General features: G+C 39.9%; 1 protein-coding gene across 1 annotated transcript in view; it reads left to right on the top strand.

Moving 5' to 3' along the window:
• Positions 1-243: 243 nt before the first annotated feature.
• The window catches only part of GYPC (glycophorin C (Gerbich blood group)), a 30122-nt gene continuing 2798 nt past the window's right edge, over positions 244-27567 (top strand). Inside the window, exons 1-2 of the mRNA XM_014871716.2 lie at positions 244-438; positions 26017-26067. Coding sequence (XP_014727202.1) covers positions 405-438; positions 26017-26067 — 85 coding nt within the window. The 5' untranslated portion in view covers positions 244-404. The remainder of the gene's footprint in view (positions 439-26016; positions 26068-27567) is intronic.

Below are 27567 nucleotides of genomic sequence, written 5' to 3'. Positions count from 1 at the left end.
TAAAATAAATAACATCAAGAGCAGTGGATAGGGGTTTGGGAGGTGGATTTAATAGGTGCGTCTACATTTGGCTAAGAATGAAAAGAGCATTTTCTTTCCACTGGTTGCTGGCTAATAAAAGCAAAGGGGTGGAATACATCCAACTTGCAAAACTTGAATACAGTTACTGCTATCTGCAAATGTGTGCCCCTCCCCGCTCATGTGAGCTACAGAGGCAAAAGAGAATGACACATGTGCTGTTTCCTTTTCCAGTTGTAAAGGGGTCAGGAGCCAGGCAAGGAGAGCCCGAACAAGAAGAGCATTTTCCTGGGTTCTTCCAGCTGTTCTGTTCAATCCCGCCGTCAGTTTTGAGCAGGGAAGAGAGACTGTCAACACAAATAAGGCATTTTTCAAAGGCGTAAATTATGAGTTCCCAAAACAATGCGACATCTCAACCACGTGAGTACCTTACCCCCCTCCCCCCTTACAATAAGAGTGGATTTATCCGTCCGTCGCTTAAGGAAAAGATTCTCTAATTCATTTCGTATGGGGGAAAAAAAAAAAAAGGAATGCCTGAGACTAATCCTGAAAGCAAAAAGTTGTGAAGAAGCTGTTTTCTTTATAAATTCTTTGTGTTTGTTTGTGCGCGTGTGTAAGGGAAGAACTGAAACAGGCTCTGCAAACTCTGGCTCCCGAATAGGACCAAGCAAAGTTAGTAACGTTTCCGCCTAAAGCCCAGCTTAGAAAAGTTCCATTTGAATGTTTTTCCCTCCCCCCGCCTTCAGGAATGAAGTTATAGAGCATTTTGAAAGCGTACTGACGCTTTTCTAAGATAGTAATGGTGCTGCCCAACTTGCCTTCAGAGTCTCAAGCTGTCTGTGTGTAACATGAGACTCAAGCCACAAACTGACAGTCTATATTTAAAGCCACAATGTGTTTCTGCTCCTGGAAATTTAGAAACATGGGTTTAAGGACAAGCAAATTGGTTTTTCAGCAAGAGAGGGTACAGGAGGGCAAGACCTCTATTTGTGTAATTCTGCATATTTCAGAATATTTTAAAAGAGACAATTTGGCCCAAACAGTCAAGTGAGCACAGAGGCTCAGCTGCAGTATGGTAGTGTTCATTCTGGGACAGTATTAAAAAGAAAAGTAAAGGAAAGGGGGTGGATTATGATTTGATAAGCTGAGAAGAACTCTTGAGCTTTTGGTGCTGCATATACCTTTTTTTTTTTTTAATTTTTCTTATGGCTTTAGTGTAATCTTCCTTGTTTTAATTCAAGGAAGTATGTTTGTTCTATTTTTAATAAATAAACTGCCAATAGCAGAATTGTTTATCATATCATGGTATCAGTAATGAAAGCAGAAAGTACAGAGAGCATTGCTGGGAGCAGCCTGCAATTCAGGGTTTGATCCAGATACTGCTGTAAGGGTATTTGTTCTGTATGGCTGTAGCCACTGACAATGTTTCCCCAGCTTTGAATGAGGCAGGCTGATCCAGCAGAAAAGACACAGCAAGCAGAATCTCTGGAATCCTAACCAGCAATTTCTAGTAATCCTTTAGTCCTTTTTGCAGATTCTAACAAACAAGAAATATTAGATGTTACTTTTATATTTTATTCTACTTTGTTCTGCAGTTTAGAATATTATAGCTTGTTTTCTATTGCAGCTTGTTTTCTGTTATAGCCAGGAAAGATACAGGCAGGCTTATTCAGCATTCTGAGAGCTTAGGATTGGCAAAACTTGTGTAAATTACTACTATTGGTGCTCTCCAAGCATGTCCAGGAGGGTGGTCATGACTCACTGAGGTTCTTCTCATGTATTGTGAAATATCAGCAAGAGTCCAGACCCAATCTTGTATATTTAGTGACAGGCTTGGCCAAGGGACACATCCAGGACCAGCTCTACAGTCCTGAATACATTACAAACAACCTCTCTGGCAGACCCAGATTGTCAGACCCACAGAAGGCCCTAGGGGGAAACCGGATGAAAAGTTAGTGCCCCATGGGGCCTTTTGTCTGCTCATAATGAAAAAGGACAGATGAATCAGGTTCTCCTGGGTTTTTTTCCAAAATGTAGACAGGAATTCTCAACTTGAACTATTTTAAGATCACATGTTTCTCTCCATGAAAAAAAATTGCTTGCAATCCAGCTAGAAGTATTATGGCTGAAAAATAGTCACAATATACTGTCTTTTGTTGGTTTTTTTTTGTTTTGTTTTATTTTGTTTTTTAATTAGATGGATCAAATTTATAGATTAGGAACAAAAGTTAGAGGGAAGTCTAATAATACCATATTTCTGTATAATTCAAGTTTGGTGCATTGATAATGGTTAAGGTTTTGAGGGAAAGTCTTTGGGAAAAGGGTGTTATTTCCTAGTAAAATTCCTGCTATTTTTGCAAGAAACAAGACAAGAAACAATTGGAAGTTCAGTGTATTGACAGGCACTGTGCAGCATGGACAGCAGATGTTTGCCAGAGAGGCAGAATAATTGGGAAAACAAATTAGCTTCATAGCCACAGTGAAAATCTGTGAGATGGGTGTGAAAATGCATAAAAACATCATCAAAAGCTTTTGACTACACTGAACATATTAATTCTTTTCTGAATACCTGCAGGTGAGACCACAGAGCAGCTGCCAACTGATGTAAACTGAACAGTGTTAAGTCACCTAATTGCTCATATATTTTGCTTATCTCCTTGTATTCACCCACGGCTGATAAGGAATTTTTATTCATTCTATAAATGCAGTATGATCCTGCCAATCTGGGGCAGGGTGCATGCACTGTTTCAGATTTTAAATATTCACCTCTGTGAATGCTGTACTTGTATTCTGCCTCTCTATGGGGATGCCCCACCATCTCACCTTGGGCACTTCCCATGCCCAGCTCAGATATCCACCAGATATCTGAGTGGGCTCTCTGCACACATAGCAGACGGGAGGGAGACACTAACTGTGATGCATTTGCTTCCTGCTCAGATGAACAAGCAGGAGCTGCCTGACTTAACTATGAAACCTGAGGAACTCCACAGGTTTGGCAATCTCAGTTCAGCTGGCAGCTTTTGCCCTCTTCCTTTTAGACTGCAGTGACCCTATTTTGAGGCAGTGGGACAGTTCAAAGGAGGTGAAGGATTAGGACAATAAGCGTCACCAAGTCAATGGTTCAGCCTGGGGAGGCACTGATCTGTGCCAAGCCATCTTTATGGGTCAAAGGTGTTCACCCCTTTGGAGAAGGTGCTGTGCAATTTACAGGATTTCATCTGTACCAGGCAGGCTCGGAATGTTTATCTGGGGTCTCCTATACTCCAAATGCCAGCTGTCAAAGGAGTTAGTGGTTAAGGAGAGCAGTTTGTGGAGGCTTCTGTTCCTCATCACCCATCAACGGATAAGGTCTCCTTCCTGGGGGGATAGGGAAGCAGTGTGATGTGTGCAACACAAGAGTTGGCCCAAAAGGAAACCAAGGAGCAAGGCTGATCCTCAGGCCATGCCCCAGCTGCAGAGGGAGGAAGAGGGTGAGGAAGCGGGTGAAGCAAAGCCAGCCTTCTTGAGCTGTATGCACTCCTTCTGCACTGCCAGCTGTCCTCAGCAGTAACCCAGGCACTGCCCTGCTTAGGGCAGCAGAGTCTGGTGCTGCCTCTGTTTTACAAGCAGGAGGTCATGGCCCCATGAGCCCAAGCTTCTCCACCTGCCCCAGTGACAGTCAGAGCTTCTGGCAAAATGAGTCACGTTGGTGTGGCTGTCCCTGTGAGAGGCTGAGACCTTGCAAAGGTGGCCTCAGATAAAGGCAGAGCAACTTCTGGCTGTGAATGGGGAGTGTGGTTCTGAGAACAGCCTTGCCACATCTTTAACTCATAATGAGATATATTTTGGGGCTGCAAACTGGTTCTTTTGTGTTTGCTGGAGCAATATCACTTGCCTTTCACACAGGGCTTGTGAAAAGCCTTGAATGAGCCCTTTAGGTTTTCAATGATGTTATTCACACCTTGGCAATATATGTGATTTCATTGCCCTTAATCAACAGAAGTGCTTGACTGTGACAGTAAGTGATAAACAAAAACAGAGGCTATTGATTATGAAATCTGGTCTTCACTAGTAAACATGTAAGCTTTTATATACAAGGAAACCTACAGATTATAATAACCTCTCATTTTTAGCACAAAAATCTCAAAACATATCCTACAAGCATTTATGTAAATTGAATGTTTCTGCTTGTATGTTTGTTTCCCACCACTGTGCTTATGAATTGGAAAATTTGGCTTTATACCCCAGGGCTCTCCTGACACCCTCATTGTCTGACATATTTATGTGAAAGTCTGGGAATTGAAAGGCTCAGAAGGCACCTGAAATTTCAGTAATTAACAGCAGAAATGTTGGCAAACCACTGAGCTGGAGAGAATAGGGAGAATGTCGACCCAAATAGGAGTCTGCTGTTTTAAAATACATGATTTTCAGCATTGCTGGGTATCATTAAAAAAAAATAAATTACATAGTAGATGTTAAAGATTCAGGTTATGGCTAGTTGTGTGCTTAAGCCTGTTAATATTACAGAATTATGCAGTGTCTGCATCTCATTTCTGATACTGCTGCACCTTTCTTTCTAGCCTCTTGTGTAATATACCCTGTATCCATAGCTGTTCAAATGACTGAGTCCAATCAGCAAAGTCTTTTGTAAAACAGGCTTTCATGACTGCATTCTCTAATGAAAGTCTGTTTGTGTGTGTGCTCTGTGCAGTGCCTGTCTCTATTGTTGGGGAGGGATTAGTATTCCTATAGTGTAGAGAAATTCAAGCCAACAGAGGGATCTGATTGTGCTAGGTGCTGTACAGTCACCTCTTCTTCAAAAGGCTGGTAAAGAGGAGAGATTGCAGGTGGGAGAGAAATGACTGCTTTCCATAGACACTGCTGGTGAGGCAGCTTTTAGCTGGGAAAAGCTGTGGAGGTAGAAGTTGGTTTGATTTCAGTAGATTCACTGTGGCAACAACTCTAATTCCCCAGTTTTGTAATGCATGCTTAGGGAAAACACATAGCTCAGAAGTTATTTAGCAACTGGACTGTTTGTTTCCCACTGAAAGATCAGAAAACTTTTGAAAACCATGTTTGGCATAAGTAGGAACTTTGCTTACAATTTTTTGCTTCACATACAAGTAGTGATAGAAAATGCATGAAAAACCCAGATGCCATAGTGACAAGAATACAGGAACACCTTAGGAGGGCAAGTATGCAGGCAGCAGACAATTGTGTTTTACTTACTTAATTTTCTAAGTCAGGTGAATTTGACAGCATTACTCCTGTAATGAATAAATGAAAAATTCACCAGCTGCTAAGCATTCTGAAAAACTACGTGGAGAATGGAGAAAAGTGTCATTTGGAGAAATCAGGCTTTGTTTGCCAACAATTAATGAACGCGAATGGAGGAAAGGTCTCTCTTCTCTGGATAATTTATCTGTAACTGATAACTCAAATGCATCAAATACCAACACTGAAATGCTATAACAGACATGCAGCTCAAAATTTGAGGCTGAAATAAGACCTGGACTCCTCTGTTTCTCCAAGAGTCAGCACAATCTAATTCACACCAGATTCCTATCTCTGCTATGTTAACATGGAAATCAAATGCACTGCCTGTGCTATACTGCTCCCTTATTGCAGATGTACCTTGCACGTGTAGTTTCACCAATGAGACAGCTGGCTAAGTCATTTTCCTCTTAATTAATCATCTCATATGCAAAGGAGGACAGTTTCTCATATCTTCTTCTCTTCTGACATATGTTTCACCACAGGGTTCTTCCTGATGAAGCAGAAAACTTCACTTAAACTCTCAATGGGTTAAACTTGTTCTGCTGCATTGGAGTTTTAAAGCTGTTTTCCTTTCCTCTGCCTCTCTTTTCCGTCTTAAGAGGGAAAAAAATTCAGTTATTTCATGAGGGTCTCTACCTCTTTTTTCTCCAGATAAGCCCGGAAACAGAGTTAAGCTTTTTATCAGTAAGTTGCAGGGGGGCTTTGAACACACCCTGAGACAGTTCTTTGTTATTGTGAGCGATAAATGCCTATTTTACTGGGGACTACATGTTTAAAATATCTAGTTTTGTGAGGCAGTCCACACTATACATGTGTGACAAGGTCACAGCCATGCAGAATCAGACATCAAATCCTTACATATGTGTAGGTGTTTAGAGTTGCAAGCAGAGACTCTTTTAGTAACACCAAACCTAGAAAAAGGGGGTTGAATTCTGCCTGTACACACATATATACACACCCAGAGTGTATGTATATACAATATACCCTATATCTGTATGCATATGTATACAGAGACACATGTATTTATACCCCCACCCCTTCCACTACTTATATGGTTTTATTTGTTCAGGTTTACATTCCTCTTCTAGATCATCTGTGCTGGGAGAATTTGTTAGTTGCATCTTTAGGATAGTTTTCTAGAAACATTGATCATATTAGTATATTCATACTGAAATTAAAGTTATTATTTTAAAAAATTACCCTCATTTGGAAACAAAATACTTATTCAAGAATCAATTCAATCACATTACATAATTCTGTGTCCCCCTCAAACAGTTGAGAAGATTAATTTATACTGGAAGAGATTTTAGAGAACTGTAACTTTTTTTTTTTTGGTAGGCAAACTTCTCTGTTGTTCATGTTATTTTCTTTGAAAAGTGGTCTTACTAAGACAAAAGCAAGATGCTTCTTGTCTGCTAATTGGATATTTCAAAAATTTCAGTCACTTAAGAAGGGATGAAAAAGCAAAGTTTCATGGCTGACTTTAGATAAACCAGATAATCCTTAGGTGAGACAAATAAACCACAAATCACTTAAACACAAGTGATTAATATGCATGAATGAGTAGAGGAGAAAAAATATTTCTAGTGGATTGTGAAGAGTTACCATAAAAATGTAGTCATCCAAGAGTTCAGAAAACTTGTGTACATCTTCAAAAATTCTGATGCTTAAAATTACATACTGGATTTTATATTTATTTCTACCTCCTAGAATATATTGTTGAATTCTGCTTTCAAGATTTTCTTAGCGTATATTAGGGCCAGAAGTTTACCAATTTATTATTAAACAGTCTAGTCTTTTATTTCCTGAAACTTAATAACCAGCACTCATGAGCTAGCTGAAGTTGCTCTTCTAACTATGAATGGTTCCTGCAAGTGTAATGAGCACAGTCCCAGTCCCATCCAAAAAAGAAAGCAGGAAATTAAATCCTTGATGCATCTGTGGCTTCTCTCACACCTGCTCTCTCGTGTTGTCTAGTTCAGATATCCTTTGCACCTTCTAATCCTACCTGTCTGTCCCTTTCCTAGCCCACAAGTAAATAAATGGTCATATCTGAATTTACCAGACATACACAGTCCCAGCTGTTAAATGCCATTTCCCCCCTTCTCTCAAGGACCTTCCACAGTGCTGGGAAGGAAGAAAGGAACAGGACAGGAAGACATAGATCTTTTCCTGTCACCATCTGGGCTGAGGCTTTGTTTCCTTTGGGAGCTGCCCTCTATTCCACTCTCCCTCTTCTCTATTGATTTCTCTTTGCTCTCTCATCTTCACAGCTTGCTATGAAACACCTCCCCTCTCCAGTTCTTTCCTGTAATCACATAGCAATTTTTATTTACAACTGGGACATGCTTTTTACATTCTGAATCACATGATTGGGAGAGATGATTATTGTCTCTCTTGAATTTCCATAATTACGTTGATGGCCTTTGATTTTGGACTCTATTGCATACAAATCCAGTCTTCCCCACACTGAACTCATAGGGACTTTTCTTTAGTTTAAAGAAGCTATGCTACCAGTTACTAATGGCAATTGAGCTTTTGGTGGAAAGAGGGGCTATACACAGAATTAGGCTGTATCTCTTTCTACAGAAAACCCAGCATAAAGTGTTGAGTTCACCAGGAAACAAATCTGCAGTTGGGAACCAAGTTCCAGCTTCCTCTTTGCATTGGGAAAAAAGGGGTTTTTTCACTTTTTTGCAAAACCACTCAGTATGCTCTGAACACTGTCACTTTTCCCATTACTCAACCTATCCCTGCTTCAGTCATGAAGAAGAGTGGAGTGAACAACTTCTGCTAACATCACCAAAACCAAGAAGGACACCACCAATTCAGAAGAAGGCCAGGCTGGCTGGGACTTTGAGCAGTATGGTCTAGAGGAAGATGACCGTGGGGGTGTGGTTGGAAACAGATGGTCCTTAAGGTCCCTTCCACCCCATCCCATTCCATAATTTTATGATTCAAAGGGTGCTTGGTAGGTCCTTCCTATGAAGTCTGTGTCCACCTAATGTGAAGAAAATTCTTTTGAAACCTTGGTGATTGCCTTTGGCACTTTACCACCTCCCAGTAAGAGCTGTCTACTTGTCATACCTACAGCTCAAGCAATAGGTAGTGACTGACCCATGAACATCCTTTAAAAAGTGAAAAATACCCTTGTATCTTACCTTTGCTATAACTGAATGGATCTGGTTCCTCAAAATACCTCACCTCACCCCGACCCAAGAATCCAGACCTAATTTGTACTTGCTGTACAGGAGACAATTTGAAATTAGTACAAATCCAAGCCATTACCACGAGGGTAGTGCCATGTGGTGACTTGGCACGGTGAGAGATGGAAAAGATGGTGTAGAGCCCCCAGAAAAAGCTGTTTTTTTCATACCCTTGGTTATCTGAGTGTTTCCTCTGTTTCCAGCTCTCAAATTAATGTCTCCTTCCTACTCATGATTAATAGCAAGCTTTCCACTCACATCCTTCCCATCTCCTCTTGACAAAAGAAGACTGTAGTCTTCTTCATTGCAAAAGTGTATTCTTTTTACTTTGCTTACTTTGTAAATTTCTCAGGACAGGATGATCTCTCTATCCATCTCTTTTCTAAACAAGAATCACCAAATAATTATTTGACACTTTGGTGCTCATGTGGCACTGATCACATCTGTCTTCTCAAGTTACCTTATCAAGCTGCTGATTCTGGGTAGAGATTTCAGCCTCCTGAAGCATGAAGATAAAATGCAAAAAACAACCTTAAGTATGACATCACCTGGTAATGCATATCAAGCTGGAAGGACTTTAGGGGTTTCTCCTTGAAAATATTTTTCCCCTAAACACATTTATTTGTATTCTCTGAGATAGTCCTTAGACTGTGGAGATCAAAGAGAGCTGGAAATCCAGCAGGGTTTTTAAGTGCATTAAAGGTACTGTGTTTCAAAGCCACATGCCTGAACATTTAAGCACCATGGAGAAATGAAGTAGCAGGTGGTAATACATGTAAATATGATTGTTCTAATCTTAATACTTCTCAGTTTGTCAAAGCCTAACTGTGTGACAAAGAGCCAAAATAAAGGATGCTATGTGTACATGCAGACACACATGAGAGCATAAAACTCAAGGACACCAGCCAGCTCTGTGTTTTCCCTTTCATACCCATTTCTGATCTTGTAAGTCATTTACAGTTACAAGGATGTGTATTTAGCAGACTTATGTGGAACCTGGCAAATCTAAGCATGGAGTTCTTCTTGGGACATTTGAATACAGAAGTGAATTCCCTGCTGCACTTCTTTTTTGCCGAGGTAAAGAATATAAAATGCCAGCCACCACAGAACAGTGGCATATTGTAAATGTCTCCATATTGTGAATATATATAGACAGTCTATAATGTTCCTCACTTAGCATTTGAGACATTATAGAAATATTTTCAGGTGCTTTCACATAGTCAAAGCGAGACAAAATGAGACTATATTTCTTTTTGGTACTCCTAAAGAAATGAGAAAATTTAACAAGTGGTGTCCACCAGATCTAACTCCCTTCCTACCATAAGTTTTGGTGCATGTTTTCTGTACAGCTCTAGCTGTAAGTAGAAAACTTCATCACCTGAGATCACCTGAGGTCCTGGCTGTAAGCAGTCGACTATTTCTGGGTCCTTCCCATTTCTGCAGAGTTTCTCAGGAAATACCTTACTTATTGCAAGCTGCCATTGCAGAGCTGAAATCAGTGTTGTTGAGATACTTGTACACTGTAACATGAGATTGTTCATATTGGTTTTATTGGATTTTGTATCAGAATTTGCTGATTTCAGATCTTAAATTTTTAATACTACTCTGCTTCAAATGCCTTGATTTAGCTCACAGCAGCCTCATCTACTATCACCACAGATTTTAATGAAGGCAAAATGATTTATCAGTGGTAATGAGAACTCTTGTAGGAAACACTATTGAAGACTGGGGGTAGTGGGGAGCAAATAAAGATAAACTGATCTTGTATGCTCTCAAAGAAAACTTCCTGTTGATTCAAGGTTCTTGCACATTAAGAAAAGATGTCTGTGGCTCCTCAGCTCATTCCCCCTGTGGATTAATGATCCATAAGGGACTCTTTGTACCAAGGAGGAGTAAATCACCCCTCCTGCTTTTGGCAGGCAGGAATATAACTGGGGAGATAAATGCTTTTACATTTCTCTGAACTTTGCTGTTGCTCCTGGGTAAAAAATTTCCCCTTCTGGAATCCATTAAAATCTGTGAATCTCTGACTAAGACTCTTCCTCCTCCTCCCACGTTCTGTGAGAGATGCCTAATCTCTGCATCCTGGGGACATAACCATTTGTGAGCTGGAAACAGAGCATGAGCTGAGCCCTTCTGCTCTCAAGGTACCTCCTCTGGCTTCCTTTGCTTGCAATGAATGAAACCTTTCATTTCGACAGCCTCTGACTTGTGTCAGAAGGTTCATGACTGACTGGAGCAACAATGGGTTGGCAGAGAGGTATGAAACACTTTAAAATGTGGCATTGCTAAATAAATAGAGATCAGCTTTAAACACAGGAGAGAAAGCGAGATGAGGTACAGCTGCATGACACTGTTTTTAAGGGAAAAAATGCAGCCTGGACTTTTCCTCCCTATTCCTCTCCACGAATTGCATTTCCTTTAAGGAAAAGGTCATGCTTTCTTTCCCAGGCTGCTACAAGCTTTCCCCAGACAGGAAGCATATCCTGTGTCCTGTTTTCTCCAGAGTACAGTAGCAGAGCAGGCAGGAGTGTAACTTCCATGCTGCTGCTCCCACCGTGCTGTTTTTAAGTGACCTGAGTACCAAATCTCTGGGTGGATCTTCTCCCCTCTCAATTGTGGTGCAGAGCTGGCAGCTGCTGAAGATGGCCAGAGGGAGAAATACAAGCTCCTCCCTTTGGAAGTCTGGATGGCTATTTTTGTCAGATATAAAACTGCAGCAGTCATTGGGGGGAGATGTGGGAGGGGGAAAAGCACAAGTTCTATAATTGAAGATTGTGTCTGTGATTTATTCCAGAAGAGAGGGGTATATTTTCCTCACTGAATGAGAAAAAGAGACTTGGAAAATGTAAGAGGTAGCACATGCCATTTTCCACCCAAGTGATTTCCTTCATACCTCACACCTGAGAAGAAGCTGGGGATCAACCCTCCCCAGTCATGCCCTGTTGCTTGCAGCACAGAGCAAGGTCCAGGACTTGTGGGTGGATGAGGGAAGCTCACCAGGGAAAACCAGATAAATGTGGGTATTCAGCTTTGCCATTGATTTTGTTTTCCACTACTTGGAACTTTAGGACACCAGCTTGCTGTCTGTGGACATGAGCATCCATATCCCTTAGAGGATAATTTCCTCCCACCACCCCCTCTACTGAAAATATCCTTGGTGAGAGGGGATGTAGCAAGAAATGCAAACTCCATCCCTTAACAGACACATAGCCATAGCGTGTCAGCTGTGGCCAAGGGTCATATGTCTCTTCAGACTCCCAGGCCATACACATCTGTCTTTTCCACTCCCCAGCCTTGCTGGGATATTTCTGATCCATCTTCTAGCTAATGGGATTTGGTACCGATTTCCCCGTCCTTTGTTTCACTGCCATGGCACAATGAAGTGATGTTGTAGCATTACCAGAGCTGCCTGTGTGTCTCCCTTAGCCCTCACCAGCTGTTAGGTTACACCAGTATTAAGGAAAAGAGACTTCCTTTCCCAGGGACAACGCCACCTCTTCCTATCTGCTACAGAATCCATGACAAGTGATGGCCAATGTGGGTTTGATCCTGATGGTGCTGGATTTTCTTGACTAATTAGGACTTAAAAGATTTTTCATCTCTGCCCATGGAAGTGCTGCACTAAGCATGGAGCTGATGGGCTCTTACCAGTAGAGCCAGTAGCAGATGCTTAATGGAGAGTTAAAGCATAGGGCAACCACCAAGGGATCTGAGGAATGGGAAAGTTTTGAGTCAGAATTAGTAATTCAGTGTTTAAATGGTTGCCTTGGGGTATAAAAGCTTTTGCATTTACCAGAGTTTCTCATATGAAATACTTTAAGCTCCTGCTCACATCCCGACTTGGCACTTGGCAGGACAGAGCCTTGTCTGCCACTCTTCTTGAACGAGGGCTTTAACTTGTGGTTGAAAGGACTCAACCTTTGATGCTCAGCATTACTGAGTGCACAGCTGGTGGCAGAGCAGGGAACTCCTCTGCCCAGTTCTCCCAGGTAACTCCAGTGCCTCCAGGAGTGCATGACCATGACTTTATCATTTTGTCCCCTCTATCCGTGCAGCAATGATAAAGGGTTTTGCCTGAAGCCAGCTGTGCAACCCAGCACAGCACAAAGGTGCTGGAAAGCCTAACCCCTGTCTTGGAATGCCAGGGTAGGGAACATCTCTGCCACCCCTTCTTCCCTCCTTATTAAACCAGCCTCTCAGGCAAAAATATCCAGTGTAAGATGTTAAAGAGTTAAAGCCAGACTGCCGTGTATGACCCTTCTTTATAAGGCATGTGCATCTCCTAGGGAGCACTTCTTGCTGACTGTCTCCTAAAGGGACTCTCAAGAGCAAAGAAGCTAGAACAACAATCCTTAGAGCTCCTGCCTGTACGTTTAACACTTGTGGTGTAGCAGGGGAACAGGGAAAGGCTACCACATCTCATGAAAGGAGCCTCGTGGATTTAGAAAGACAGACATTCAGGTGTTGTGGAAAAAGGAATTACACTTGACAGAGAGGCCCTGTAAAGCTGAGGCCTGTGGCCTGTTTTACCCACTTCTTAAGGTTTTCTATTTCACCTATACAGACAGAACCAAAAAAAATGCAAAAAGGGAGTGGGCTTTACTCCTCTCCTGTAACAGATACATACTTGTGTCGAAGTTCTGCCATGGCATGGAGTACAGCACAACTCCCCCTGAAATAAACTGCAGCTCAAACATATCTCAGGGTGGAACTTGGCTCTCAAACAAAATTTAATGGGAGTCTGTTCTGGCTGAACTCTGCTTATGACTTCATATTTTCCAGGGCTGTGTTACTGCTGTTGGCTTGTTCATTTTTCTTTCTTTTTTTTCCCCCTTCTCTTTATACTAATAGGTGTTTCAGTGGGATAACTTGACCTTATGAGACTGTTCCAAAGCATACTTCTTTGGAGGCAGTGGTAAATAGTTTTGATATATTATGAAAGTGCTTTGAGAAATTTGCAGGCTGTCTCATGACTGCTTGAGAAGGCAGAGTTTCACAACCTGCTAGGCAGCATCAACTGGTGAATTAAACTGGGAAGTTGGAAAGCAGAGAATGTAGACAGAGGCCATATATTATGTTTCTGGCTTGATTCTATCATGTTTCTCATACCCATAAAACGGAGTTTTCAAAATTTTCACCATCAGCCCAGCTGAGCAGGTGGAATGTGTTAGAGAACCGATTTCAAATGAAACAGAAGCAGTTTAGCAGTGAGAGCTCTTTCAAATCCCACCTTGTATGTGAACCACTTGGTGTTTCACCTTGTGTGTTGGGAAAGTGCCCTGCTTTGGGCCAGCAGTGACTGCTGCTGCTGCTTGGCCACAGAGCCCCATCACTGCTGATGCAGCTGTGGAGGAGCAGCGCCCCTGAAGGAAGGATGGCACAGGCTAACAGCTCTGCCCTAGGGTCTCGATTTGACAGCTGAGAGAGGTGCAACTTCTCAGTGCATTCCAATATAATCTTACATAGGAAATACCAAGCCCAACTTTTTCCATGGCCTTCTAGAGCTACTGTATTTCAAAGGAGTCTCTCTGGAGACTCTGAATGTCTGGAGTTCTCTGCTCTGCACTCTAAAAAAGAAGTCTTCTGGTTTAACCAGCTGCTTTTCTTTTTAAGCTTTTCTTCTGGGGAATTTGTTTTTCCTGCATGTAGATTTACAATGTATGTCAACCACTTAAAAGAGCATTCCTGCTTTTTGCCCTCTCTGTCTGCACCTCGCAAACCTCTCCCTGTTAATGGATCAACTGACAATCAGACTAGATTGCCTTGGATCAATTTGCCAATAAACAAATAGCCCTCTAAGTAAACAGTAATTATGAATAAATAAATAAATAAATATTAAATGGGGAAGGGACTTTCCTTTTGGTGAGCAGGTTTTCTGCCTGGAAGGAAAATGTTTAGGAACAAGAATGTCCTTTGCTGGAGGAATGTAGCAGCCAGCTCAAATCACAGTTCACTGTCAGCTTTCCTGCATGGATATTTCATACACTTAGGAGCAGCCCAAAGGCTTTACAGTAAGTGAAAAATATGTTGATCAGAGAAGTACCATAGCAAGCATTTGTTGCTATTGAAAACTACTAGACCATATTTCTTTGCTTAATGACACACATTAATCCTCCATTGAAACTTCCAGGGCTGTCCAAGCTGAATTTGGCTTTAAAGGTTTAAAATACAATCCAACTATAAAAATGTAGCATTCTGACCAAAAAGAGGAGCTGGAAAAACCTCAGCAATGTTCCTTTGTTCTTTCCTTTGCTGTTTAAACCACTAAGGATGTCATCTACAAGCTTTGAAATGGTTTCAAAAACATGGCAATTTTGAAATTGGTGACCAGAATATGAATATTATCCAAGTACCCACTGCTACTTCTGTTTCCAGTCCAGTTTCCTAATGAAATGAGTCTTATGTGTTCCTGCTGTCTATCTTTCTGCCTAATCATCTGTTCATCCATCTGCCAGTTCTCATCAAGAACTTTTGGGTCCACTGACCAGTCTCAACCAGATTTGAAAGAGAAAAAAGAGCCTTGGAAATGATTATAATTTTCCAGGTTGCATGAAAGTCAACACTGTCTACAGAGAGTAACAAGTGAACAGTAACACAAAAGAACTCCTTATTAGGAGATTAAACTAAATGAAGTTATTTTCTATTTAAGAATGTAGCAGCATCAAGTTTTGGCATGATTAGTTTCCTTCCATAAACCTGATTCCAACTTAACAGGCAAAACACAGAGGGTAAGACCCCATTTAAGCACCTACAGGAGATATCAAGCCCTTCTGACCAGGGCATGTTGAAAGCTCTGCAAAAAAAATGGGTCTCACTACCTCATAGCAAGGTTAAGTCCTCAGCACAAGCTTTGGAAAGGGATGGTAAAGCAGTGTTAACAATAATATTTGGGATTTATTTTCCCTAATTACAGACTCTAGAAATCTCAGCTGCTTTAAGCTATTCTAAGTTTGCTTATTGGTTGATGGGAAGGAAATTCCCACACCATACTCCAGGATTCACCACACTGTGTGGAGGCTGAATAGATCTCCTTGCAAGAAGGCGTGTCAGAACAGAACAGAACAGAATAGAACAGAACAGAATTGGGCTACTTGGAAGAGACACACAGCTATCAGCTCAGCCAAATGCCTATTAGTATCCTCGTGCAGCACCTGTGGAGACAGCTGAGCTCACACAGACTCCAGCAGTCAAACATCTCGTCAGGCTGGTTATTAGCCTCCCACCTACATGGTCTTTGACATTCACATTGCATTAGGAGAGAGGAACATTAGCAATAAACTGTTAATGAATTTCACAACAATATAATCCTCCACTGAAAAAACATTCAGTATATGGCTTCACTGCAGGTTTTTCATGCTTAGCTCTGTTAATATGTTTAATATGCTATTTTTCAAATAATGCCAGACAGCTGTCCAAAAATAGCACACAAACGATTCTTTTTCCCTTTTTTCCTAACAGTTATTGCTCAATCTGTCAAGAATTGCTGAGATGAATGATAGATGGTAAAGAAGTTTTGCTGAAATTCCTCAACTCTGTTCAGACAGCTTGAACTGATAGATAAATGCTTTTCAGATAATAACGTGGCCTTTGTTTTTAGAGCAAATACACAAAAGAAATCTGCATATTCATTGAAGAAACCTTGGGAAATAAGAAATATTGTTGCCCTGAGCTACTATTTGCCTTGCAAGTTTCTAAGGTGTTTCAATATGTTTTATTTTCTTTGTTTAATGTGCTCAATATTCAAAGCATTTGGAAGATTGTTTCCACTACAGATATCTCCATTAATAATATTAATCTTGTCTGTGCTTCAGGAAAGATCTCTGTGTCCCTGAAGAGCATATGCTAAACATCCTGACATTTCCACTTGCAATGCACAGTAGACAGTGCCTTAGGCAAGCACTGGTGTACGAGCTGGATGGAACTGAATACAATTCATATCAAATAAGCCAGGGGACAGAGCACAGGGAATTCCCATTTCCAAGAATTATCACCTGTTGGACTGCTTTGCAACAAAATATTGACAGTGGGCATGAGCATAAATGAAGAAATCTGACAATGTTGGGAAAATTACTATACTTTTCTAAGGATAGTAGCCTGGTGCTACATTCTTTGAACTCTTACAATATTATCAGTCTTTCACCAGTTTCCAGGTGGTTTATAGGTGACATTATGTGTAGTTTGATCATATCATCTCTAGTTTAAGCACAAGGTCAAGCTTTTACAAATCAATGAGAAATAGACATTAATCAGGCTCAATAGAATAATGGCCATGTTTCTATCTCAGCATGTCTGTGTTCATTAAAATGAGTTTTCTGCCAGCAACACAGTCAGTGAAACATTCTTGCTTTTGGATCTCTGTCTCTGTCCTTTAAATCTCACTCCCAGTATACAGAGGCTCCCTCCCTCTGGATCTATGTACCTGATGGCTGGAAAACTCCTGGTTACTGGACAGCTGAGTGCTGCTAAACAAAGCTCAAAAATGCTGAGTCCTCGCTGCCTTTCCTTTAGTGCTGGGCTGCTCTGATCTCCCTTTTCTCTCCAGTCTGCAGTTCTCATGAAAATTGAAACAGTCCTTATCTTTGCCTGCTTTTCCTTTAAAAACAGTTGGAGTTGAACAATGGAGTCAAAATTTGTGAAGGATAAAAGGACAGTCAGGCAGATAGCAGGAACAGAAAAAATCAGTGTAAAAATGCTGTTGAATGTATTTGATGAAAATATTTCAAATTCTAAGTAGTTCTGACTGTCTTAGTTAAGGGGACTAATTTTAACTAATGTTTGTCTTAGTGCCAAATCCATAAATGCTTACTGCCATAAAAGAGGGTATGTTTCAAATGTAAACAAAAACGTAATCTTTGGAAGTTATTTTGGTCATAAGATCAAGCACAACAACATTTTAAAACAGAGATCACCTTATCCTCTTATGACTCTTGAGAGTCAGGTCTGAGGCTGGTAGAGCTGTTAGGTACAAATTAAAAGCTTGTCTTGGTAAATAATTACAAGCAGTTTAGCAGTTAAGTTGTCTTACTGCTTCATGTAACCACTTAGTCAAGGGATTGGGAAGGAATAATCACCTACTCCACGATCTCTTGGCCTCTGACTTTTCACTACAAGGTTCTGACTCAAATTTTTATGGTTATGTTTTTAACATGAAAAGTTTAGATCAGTGAGGTATGCTATTTTCATGAACTGTTTCTTAAGAATTATAGGAGAAATATCAATTACAGGTCGTGAGATGAGCTTTCACTGTTTCCATGGTCAGGTGCTTTGATTACCTATGATCATTGCAGCATTTGCAATGATTAATCAGTTAAGGCAGCAACTCCTGTCTGTTCAGCTTTGACCTCAGTGAAGGGGCAAATAGCTGATTTGTTCCCATTTTGATTCAACAAAAAATGAATAGAACTTAAAATTGTTGACTTTGGAGGAAAATCAGGCAGAAATTAGCAAGAATCATCAGATTCAGTGGATATTTAGTGTTTCTTTCAAAACCTCCCCAATTATAAAGCCTTCAAAAGGAGCACTCTGCTCTGATGAAGAGGGAAAAGATGGGAGGAGGGGAGGCAAAGGCAGGAAAATGTCCTGATCGTGGACTGTAGGTGCCAGATTGATTCATACTCCATTTGTCACTCCTTCCTCAATGAAACGATTCCAGATCAATTTGTCTTCCCAAGGAAGATGTTGCATAAGAGCTGGCTTTGACAGCTATAGAGGAAAAATGTAAATGATGGCCTGGTTACATTAACCCATTTCCATGGAAAAGTAAGGAAATTTTGCAGATGAAACAGACAAGACAGGACACAACTTCCAAATAGCCACATGCAGCATTTTTTTAATAGACTCAGCATATTTTTAATAGATAATAGATTAACTTTCTTCCAGGTTCTCACACTTCACGCACCTTTGTATGTGAAGGCAACATTTGGTCTTCAGAAACTGAGCAGCTTTCCCATAGGAGCACAGCAAAAACCAGTCACTGCAACATTTATAGTAGTTCTAAGGGGGAATTGCCATTTTAAGGCTCTAACCTGATGGACTAAATTGCCATCAAAATTGGTGGTGGGTTTTCAGCAACCCTGAGCAATGAAGTTAAAGTCCTCAGTAACTTCAAACTAAAAACAAACAAACAAACAAACAAAACCCCCCAAAAAGCAAACAAAAAAAAAAAAATTAAAGAAACAACCAAACAGAAAACAGTATGTGGTTCAAACTGTTCAAACTGAAAGGAGAATTTGTGGGCACTGTCAGTTATTTTTCAGTTCTTTGTGGGGATAAATGGAAAAGTTAGTTTTAAAAAATCTGTGTGTTTTTTAGCTAATCCTTTAAACCAAAATTTTTTTCTCTTTTTAAATTTGATGGCTTTTATTTCAAAATATGGAGTATCTGTTCCCTTTTAAAAGATCCTCATTATTTTTAACCTAAAATATTTTCCCAAATGTCATTAATATTTTCTTCTTTTCCCTCTTATCATTAAGGGATATCATATGATTACTTTTTGACGAGATGATTTTTAGTGTATCTCTCCATCTCTCATTTTCCCCAAGACCCAATGGCAATTCAGCTTCACAAAAGAAGGAGAAACTGTGTGAGTGAAGCCATTACTTCCACAAACATTGTAAAACATTATTTTCTCTTATTTACTTCATAGCATTCTAGAATGGTGGGAAAACTATTTTGCTAACACTGTATGCTAGATCAAATGAGATTAAAATTCTGTGACAATCCTAATTAAACTAATTTGATGATTTATTTTTATCCTTTCTATATTACAAAGTGTCAAAAATCTTGATCAGACCTTTATTTGAATGAAACTATACTTTGTCTGTTTAGAATTTATGACAAACTACTTGTTAGCTGGGATAACAAGATAATTGGGCCCAGAGCAGTTTAATTTTGTAGGTATTTTTGACCTGCATGATTTAACTTACATTTTCAACACAGTCTATTTACTTGCCCAAAAGATCATGTGATTGTTGTTGTTACATGACACCATTATTTTCCTTATAATAATTTAGTATACAAGTGGCAGCCAAATTATTCTGTCTCTTTTCCAGATTGACAGATGAGAAACTGTTCCTTAATTTTGAAAGAACAGCCTTAATGTGTTTCATAGTCTACTGGGAGATGGTGATGTCTTTTTCAGCCGAATATGTCAAATTGATGGGTTCAGGCTGATGACCCTTCGAGACAAGAGATGCCAGCTCTGGCAGGGCACTGCACATTTACTGGCAAATATTAAAATAGGTAATGACTTTTTTTTCATTCAGAATGGCCTCAGTGTGAGGCATCTGATATTGTAACGGGCCAGAGAGCAGCTTGAGCAATTAACATATTTCTAACATGAAGTTTTCAGAAGTTGGTTTGACTCCTTTTCACAGATACAGCTGCAGTGAACCAGTTCTAACTACAGCTTGTAAATTAAATCAGTATGCTAAGGTTAATAGATTAATGATTTTCTCATGAATGCAGTGTGTTGGCAAGGCACAAATATAAACCAAAGGGCAAGGAGGACATACCACAGTTGCATAAACAATGGAGGTGTTAAGATTTCATTAGTTTTTCTATACTAAGTGTGTGATAAGAAAAGTCCGTGGAGAAAATAGGGACACACTAGGACCTGCTTTTCCAGTCAAGAGGAACAATGACTGCAGAAGAGCATACAAGGAGCAAAAGAGCCCCTGGGAAAGGAATAGTTATGATAAATACATTTTTATATAAAGAATATTTTAAAAAATTAAAATTTCAGTGTAGTTGTAGAAAAGGTTTTTAACAACTGCAAAAACTGCCTGGTAGACTCCATATACTCCTCAGTGCTTTCAGAAGTTTATAGTCTTTTACTGAACCCAGTCAAATACCTTAGTATCATCTTGAGTGGACGTGAGGTGAGAACCTCACCTAATTTCTTAATATAAAAACGCATTCTTATTTTTAAATTGCACCTTTTAAAAATAAGGCAAGGTATGGTATGCTGTGCTAGGTCAATTGATACAAGCAAAAAAAAAAAAATAGACAGAAATTTACTATAATCTGTCTTACTGAGTAAACTGCATTTCATTCATCTTGTTATAACCAAAGTTTTCTTTCAAATGTATGGAAGAAGGAAAGAACAATCAATACTGAGGTAAAACCCTCCTCTGAATTCCATTTCTATCTGACCTGAATCCTGAACTGGATTCATGAACTATCATTCAGTTTGAACATCTCCCTTACTTACTGGACATGCAAGTATAGATACTACCAATGTTTAAGACAAAAACATGAAACATTAAATAGCCAAATTCTAAAGACACATTTCTGCCTACAGGCAGAGACTGCTTAGACACCACTGCCTGCAACAACTCAGTGAGTATTTGGGGTGGTTCTGCAAAACAAGGCCCTGGATACACTGAGATAAGGTTGTGTTATTCCTCATCTGGAAAGTCCCATTAAGCAGCAGTTTTTCATAAAGTGATTAGGTGAGCTGATTCAAGATGAAATCTTCCTGTGTGTTTCCTAGTCTGCATGCCTAGGAAAGCCCTGAGATGGAAATGATTGCCTTAAGGAGTTCAACATTTCATTCACATGGATTGAATGAATTTCAAGCTCCTCTTATGCAACAAATGGGCACATCAGGAGAGAGAACGGGTTGCTGAAGAAAGCACTTAAAGACCTACTTGACTGTAATTTAGCAGCCAAGGCTTTGTCTGAGATTGTAACCTAGCAGTCAGCAATGGAGCATCATGATAAGAGATGCTGGGGTTATTGAGAATCAGAAGCACAAGCTTGTGGGCAGGAAAATCCTGAAAGACAAGAGCAGGAGCAGTGCTGCCTGACTGCTGTCGAGTGGCTTTGAAACCTGTGTTGTCACAGCTGCTTATCACACATAGATATCTATATATTCACTCAGCCTGACAAACTCCAAAATGCAGGATCACCCACAGCTGCATGGGAATCATGACAATGTGAGTTGTAATCTCGGGCTTTTCGTTCTCTACTCAACACTACCAGCTTTAGTCTGGAACTAAAGTAGCCACAGAATCACTTAAAAGTATTGTGTCCTGCAAGGAGCAAGATCTAAACTCTGAGCTTTCTATGCTGAATGGGAGAAAGTATTTGGGGGATGAATATGCCTTTTCCCACCACCATACAAATTGAACAGCTTGTCAGTTGGAATGTCTTAACATGGTTAGGCTTCTAAAGTAGCTCACTGATGAGTCTTGCATCTTTATCAGGACTGTCATAACATTATGTGTTTTCCTCAAAGACCTATTTTCTGGTGTCACCAAATCATGTCAAAACCTCACTTTACAAAGCACATTTAGTCTTTGGCATTGTAAAGAACTGGAAAGATCTACTTGAATGAAGCTCAGATATAAAAGAAAATGTGAATTTAAAAAAAAAATATTTTAAAGCCAGTGTCAGAATTTTGGGGCAGGAAGTGATTTATGGCTCTTAACGGTTCAGATTTTCAATTTATAGAACAAAAGAAATCATCATGACTGTCAGAAAAGTGCATGGTTAGAATAGGAGAGTACTGATCATCAAGCAAAGATTTTCTCTGCTGGACCTGCCCACTTCAAACAAGTGTTCCTCAGCCAAAATGGAAGACTATGGGTTAAAACTAGGGGGAAAAACACTGAAAATCATAAAAATCAAGTTTTATTTGAAAATTGTAACTGGAGGAGGTAGTTTGACAAATTTACTGACAAATTTAGCAGGAATAAGTCACCATTGGCCATGTTAACATACAAGTCAGTTGTACTGGTGTGCCACCTGTGAAGCACAAAGCCAAAGATCTGCTTGCAGTATTTAAAATCAGGGATATTTCTGGGACTTTCACAGGCTGCTGCCTTCTCAGCAGGATGTGATTGATGAGAAGGAGACAGGTAGCAATTGTCATTCTATTGCAAAAATTCCTTATCTGTAAGTTTATGAGCAAAACTGGAATTTGATGAATTTCAGGTCATGACACAAAAGCATTTCTTCCTCATCATTCTGGCTTTTAGAAACATACTTTCCAACAGACAATTTGATTTGTGTGTTCTATTCTTGATTTATTCAACTCATTCTGATGGCCAGAAATTTTATGAAAAACATGTTTCCCCACAATCTTTTGATTTCTGTGTGTCATGGTAACCAGTGGCAGTAAATAACGTTTAAACACTTTCAGAACCAGACTGTAGCTGGACAAGGGCCAGTATAACAGGGAGAGGAAGTTTTGCAAGGACAATTTAGCAAGAGATAGCACAAAAGATGTCCTTGAAACAAAGTGAAACAATCCAAACAGGTGCAACAGCAGCTATTGAAACACAGACCTCTGAGCACTCTGCGTGTGAAGAAGAGCTGAATAAAGAAGGTGCCAGAAGGCCAAAGCCATTTCTGAGCTAAAAATTCCTTCAGTAAGCTGGATGCCTTTTTTGCCTCAGAAAGTGCAGATTCAGTCCTACAGTAGTGCACTGTATTTCTCACACAGACTTGAGTTTAGAGAGGCCATGCTGAGGTTCCTGGCCAAGCTTGGATTCCCTTCTGGACAGCAGCTGTTGTTTCACTCCTGCTCAGGGAAGATGGTCTCATGCCATCACACACTCCTTGCATGTTCCTCAGTCATATTTCAGGAAGGACGACACTGCTTGAACTTCAAACAACGCCAATACTTTCACACCTGCCCAGGAATACTGTAGCATTGCCATGAATCACATAGCTATTTTTGGACAAAGTGGGATTTCAGAGACAGTGAAACAGGGGTTAAGGGTATCTCTATGCTCTCCATCAACATTGTTCCAAAACTGATCGAGGAGCAGACCTTGATCCTCTGGTCATGGGTGGTAGCTGCAATATTCTGGCACTCCGACTGACACAGCAAAAGGCTGTCTGGGAGGACAGCAAACCTGGTCTGTGGTCAAAAGGAGACACACAAAGTGTGGTCAGGCCCTGGTTTTTGTAGTAAAATGGGAACTGTGGTGAGAGAAGCCACATCACGGTGTCAGCTGGTTGCTGAAGGGCACAGCACTGCCAGCTTAGCAGATCAGTGCCAGCCATACCACAGCTCAAAATGAGTCCTGCATTCTGTTGCAAACTCAGAATGATGAAAATTAAAACTCTCCTGCAAAGTGACGATACTGTAATCCATTATCAAAAAGCACTGTGATGGCAAGTACTAGAGATAAGGCACCTGCTTGTTATCTGAATCTGAGAGGCACCTGAGAATGCCAGGTACGAGCAGAGAGTTACTCATAAACCTTTTTTTAATTAAGGGGATAATAATTTGATCTGGAATTAATGTTTGGCAGCAAGCTGTGTGGCTTGGGAAGTACTTTGGAATTCACACCTTCAAGTATTTGATTGCTGTAGAGGAGCCTGCATTTTTGGCATGCAGCAGTATTTGGTGTGTAAAGAAATACGGAGCATTTTGACCTTGAGGCAATTAATCTCTTCTGAGTACATGGGTTTTGAATAGACATAGTCATAAAAAGAGTTTTTAAATTACAGAAGATGTGTTCAGTCTTTCCACCAGTATATAGACGGAAGAAAATGTGGGAAGGATCTCTGGGGGAGAGAAAAGCGTTCTTACTTTCTAGAAAAAGCACCTCCCAGGTTTGAGAAGAAGTGGATCTTTTGAATCTCAGCTCTCCTCAGTTTGTTGCAAACTGATATTAGAGACTGGACATGAGCAAGGAGAAAACTGCTGATAGTGTTTTGTCCTTGAATCATATATACAGATAGAGAAAAAGGCATCCCAGGTATCAGCCATGGTGCCACTCTTGAGTTTATAGAAGGATTTGGAGTTACATTTTCACCTTTTCCAGAGAACTTTTCTATGTACTGCATTTACCAAAGGGAAATTAAAATTAAAACAAAAGACCTCACATAAAGCCTTTTCTTGTTCAAAAGCCAGTATCACTTAGAAATATATAAATCATACAAAACTAAACAGAGAAATGAGTGTCATTAACCTATCGGGGTCGAGGGTGGTCCCTGACAATCCTTTTTAGGGTTCTCAGATATTCAGGGTATAAATGGCAAAATAAAAGAAGAGCAGTGTGATGACCACGGCTTAGTAACATAAAACACTTTAATAACAGTGAAAGTAAAAGTGGGATGAGGCCCAAAAATCTAATTACAGTAACCAAGGGGATGAGATCTCTTTAGGAGACGGTGGTCGAAGACAAGGATTAAGAGAGGTCCAGGGTTTAAATATGGGGTAGGAGAGGAGGTGGAGTTGAGGTAGGGTCCAATGGGTACAGGAGAAAGTGGGGCAGAGGTGGAATAAGGGGAAGCAGGGTCCAATGGGGTAGGTGGGGTGGAACACTGCACCAACTGAGGGCCAATGGGAACACAAGGAAGGGAGAACATTCTGGATATGGGAGTGGTGATAATTGACTAGAAAATTAGATATTAACATGGGCAATCCCATAACTCTTTGGAATGTTTCTCTGGGCTCACCACAACAGAAACAAATGCTTCTGACAGTCTAGAGGTGGGATACAAATCTTCTTCAGTGATGGTTGCCTGATCTGGAATACCAATCAGTCTGACTCCCTCATTAACCTAGCATAGAACTTGAAGAGTCCACACAACTATGTGGGCTGGTATTAGTGGCATATAACAAGGAGCAGAAGACAATTCAGAGTTATGTCTTGATCAACTAAGGGAAGTTGGTAAAGAAATAGAAATATCCTCACTGGTTTTGGGGATATTTTTTCATCTCCCCTTTAAAAAGCTTTGTCTGTTCATTACTTTGAGTTTTGAGTATTCTTATTAAGTGCTAGAAATAAGATAAAAGTGTAATTCAAATTCCAGCTGCTCTTTCAGCAGCTTACATTTCAGACCAGTTTCTTACTTCTTGAAAAATACGTCGTCAGGTACTTCTGTTTTGCATTTATATTGTAAAGATTTTTTGGTTGTTTGTTTGTTTTTTTTTAATGAATCATAATGCAAATTATGTTATTTGATTTATTGGCACTGAATTCAGACTTACTCTAAGTGGGTACTGTGTTTTATACCACACACATGAGAGGCTTGCTGTGATTTCAAATGTAAGCTGAAAAGAAAACAAATGCAAAGATTAAAAACAGGACATTGCAGATAAACAAATATTAATTGAAATCAATACACACAGATTAATTTACACGAAATCAAGATCCAGACCACACTCTGAAGAGTCATAAATGGGAAAATAAATAGACATCAACTTTTTTTTCCAAAACTACCTTTCTGAGAGTAATCACAGTACCTAAATGCTCTTAATTTAAGGATTCACTGGAGGATGTTACAGGTAAGTGCTCATAATAAACAGTAGGTGTTTTCCTGAGGGCCATGATAGTTTGCATAATGTGCTAGCTATTTCTTTTCCAGTGTTATGATGGCAGAAAACTATTACCGTAAGGCTAACTCTAATGTGAAGTTTCATAAATGTATTTTGCTAACAAGAGATATTGATTAAGTTCCAAGTTTCACAGGTTAAAATAATACAACACCTCCAGTACAGTCACTGCTCCTCCATATGATCCAATTTCTTTTTTATAATTAACTTTTTTATGTTCCATTCTATTTATAGATGGAGAAGTGGAGAGCCCCACAGCTGGAGCAGATGTGGCTGTTATTGGAGGTGAGTAGCAGGCCATACTAAGCTGCACCATAAGAAATAAAACAGCAGGTTTGTTGATTTCTTGCATTTTGCAAAACCCCTACTTTGCTGACAAGACAACAGGAGCGGCACAATTAGAGTTAATTAGGCCAGTGGGAAATCTGCTCCCAGAGGGGCTATTGGCAAGATAACAAGATGAGATAATGAGCATAAACCTTATACTGAGCAGTACCATCCTCATCCATTCCTCGTTTTAGGACAAAATACCAAACAGTCCAACAGAAAAGTCAGTCTCTGATTTCCTTCAGTATTTACTGGGTCAGGCTTGTCCGTTTGTACAGAACTGGTGTAGCACCTTTGATTTGAGCAATGTTACCTTACACCAGCTGACCCTTTATTGTTACAGCATTCACCACACTCTATTTCCTGGTGTTCCATTAAAGCTCTCCCATGCATTTAAACTAAATACAGTTGTCAGAATAAATGAGCAAAGCAATGTTCACGGAGTGAACCTGTCTTTTTATTTTTATTGTGTTTGTTCATTTCCATGCTAACACACTAATTTCAGTCATTCACAAGGGGCTATACCAATCATTAGTGCAAATTGGTGAGGTTCTGCTATATTTCCCTCAGGTCCCATCTCCTGTAACTTTAATTTCAGCTTTCTATGAACAAGTAGCAGGTAAATTGATTTGTACTTAGTCCCTTAGGCTTATTAATATTGTGCTACATCTAAAGCCTATTAGAGCCTCTTGTGTCAAGGGATACCAGTGAGGTCCTAAAAATTGATGAAGCCCACACTGCAACCATGATATTATTTTAAACTTGAAGTTCTTTGTATAAGCAATTTCATTTCTCCTAGCAGTAACTTCACATTCCAGAACCAAGCACCATGAAATCTGGGGGATAATGTTAAAGCATATCTTTAAAGACAGAGTTATAATCTTTATTTACCCTGCTAATAGTCTGTCTATTCCTATGTTTTTATGCTAGTAGGGTATCCTCACTCAGTTTACTGATGCTGATAAATCTAAAGCTTTAGAGATACCCACTCTTGCCACTTGTCTTGAATATAAAATGCAGGAAAGAAGTACTCTCCACCTTCCCCTCATTGTCTCTGCAGAGTGGTAGACAGTTCCAGGGACCAATTCTTCTGACAAAACATAAAATTTACTTCTAGAAGAAATTACTACACACATTTCCTTCACTGACAGCAGAGGAAGCCCTAGGAATGTTCTGTTCTAGTTCTTTTTATTGTCTATTTCTTTAATGATTGGCTTATTCCTGGATTCATATGAATATAAAATCAGCTCAGTATCATCATAGATAATCACAGCAAAAAACTTTTATAAGCACATCCCGGATCCATGAAAAAAAATCATGTTTAAAAATTTATAAAAGTCACACACATTGAATAAACCTCAAAATACTTAAGTTTTTTTCAGGATTTTTAAGTCAATGATTTGATCTGGGAGGAAAGTGATAGAGTGTGTAAGTTTTTTAAGAATGGGCTTGTCATGG

The sequence above is a fragment of the Sturnus vulgaris genome, chromosome 7 (genome assembly GCF_052056855.1).
Source record: "Sturnus vulgaris isolate bStuVul1 chromosome 7, bStuVul1.hap1, whole genome shotgun sequence".
Taxonomy (NCBI): Eukaryota; Metazoa; Chordata; class Aves; order Passeriformes; family Sturnidae; genus Sturnus; species Sturnus vulgaris.
The sequence above is the reverse complement of the archived record's forward strand: the minus strand, read 5'-3'. Positions and strand labels throughout refer to the sequence as shown.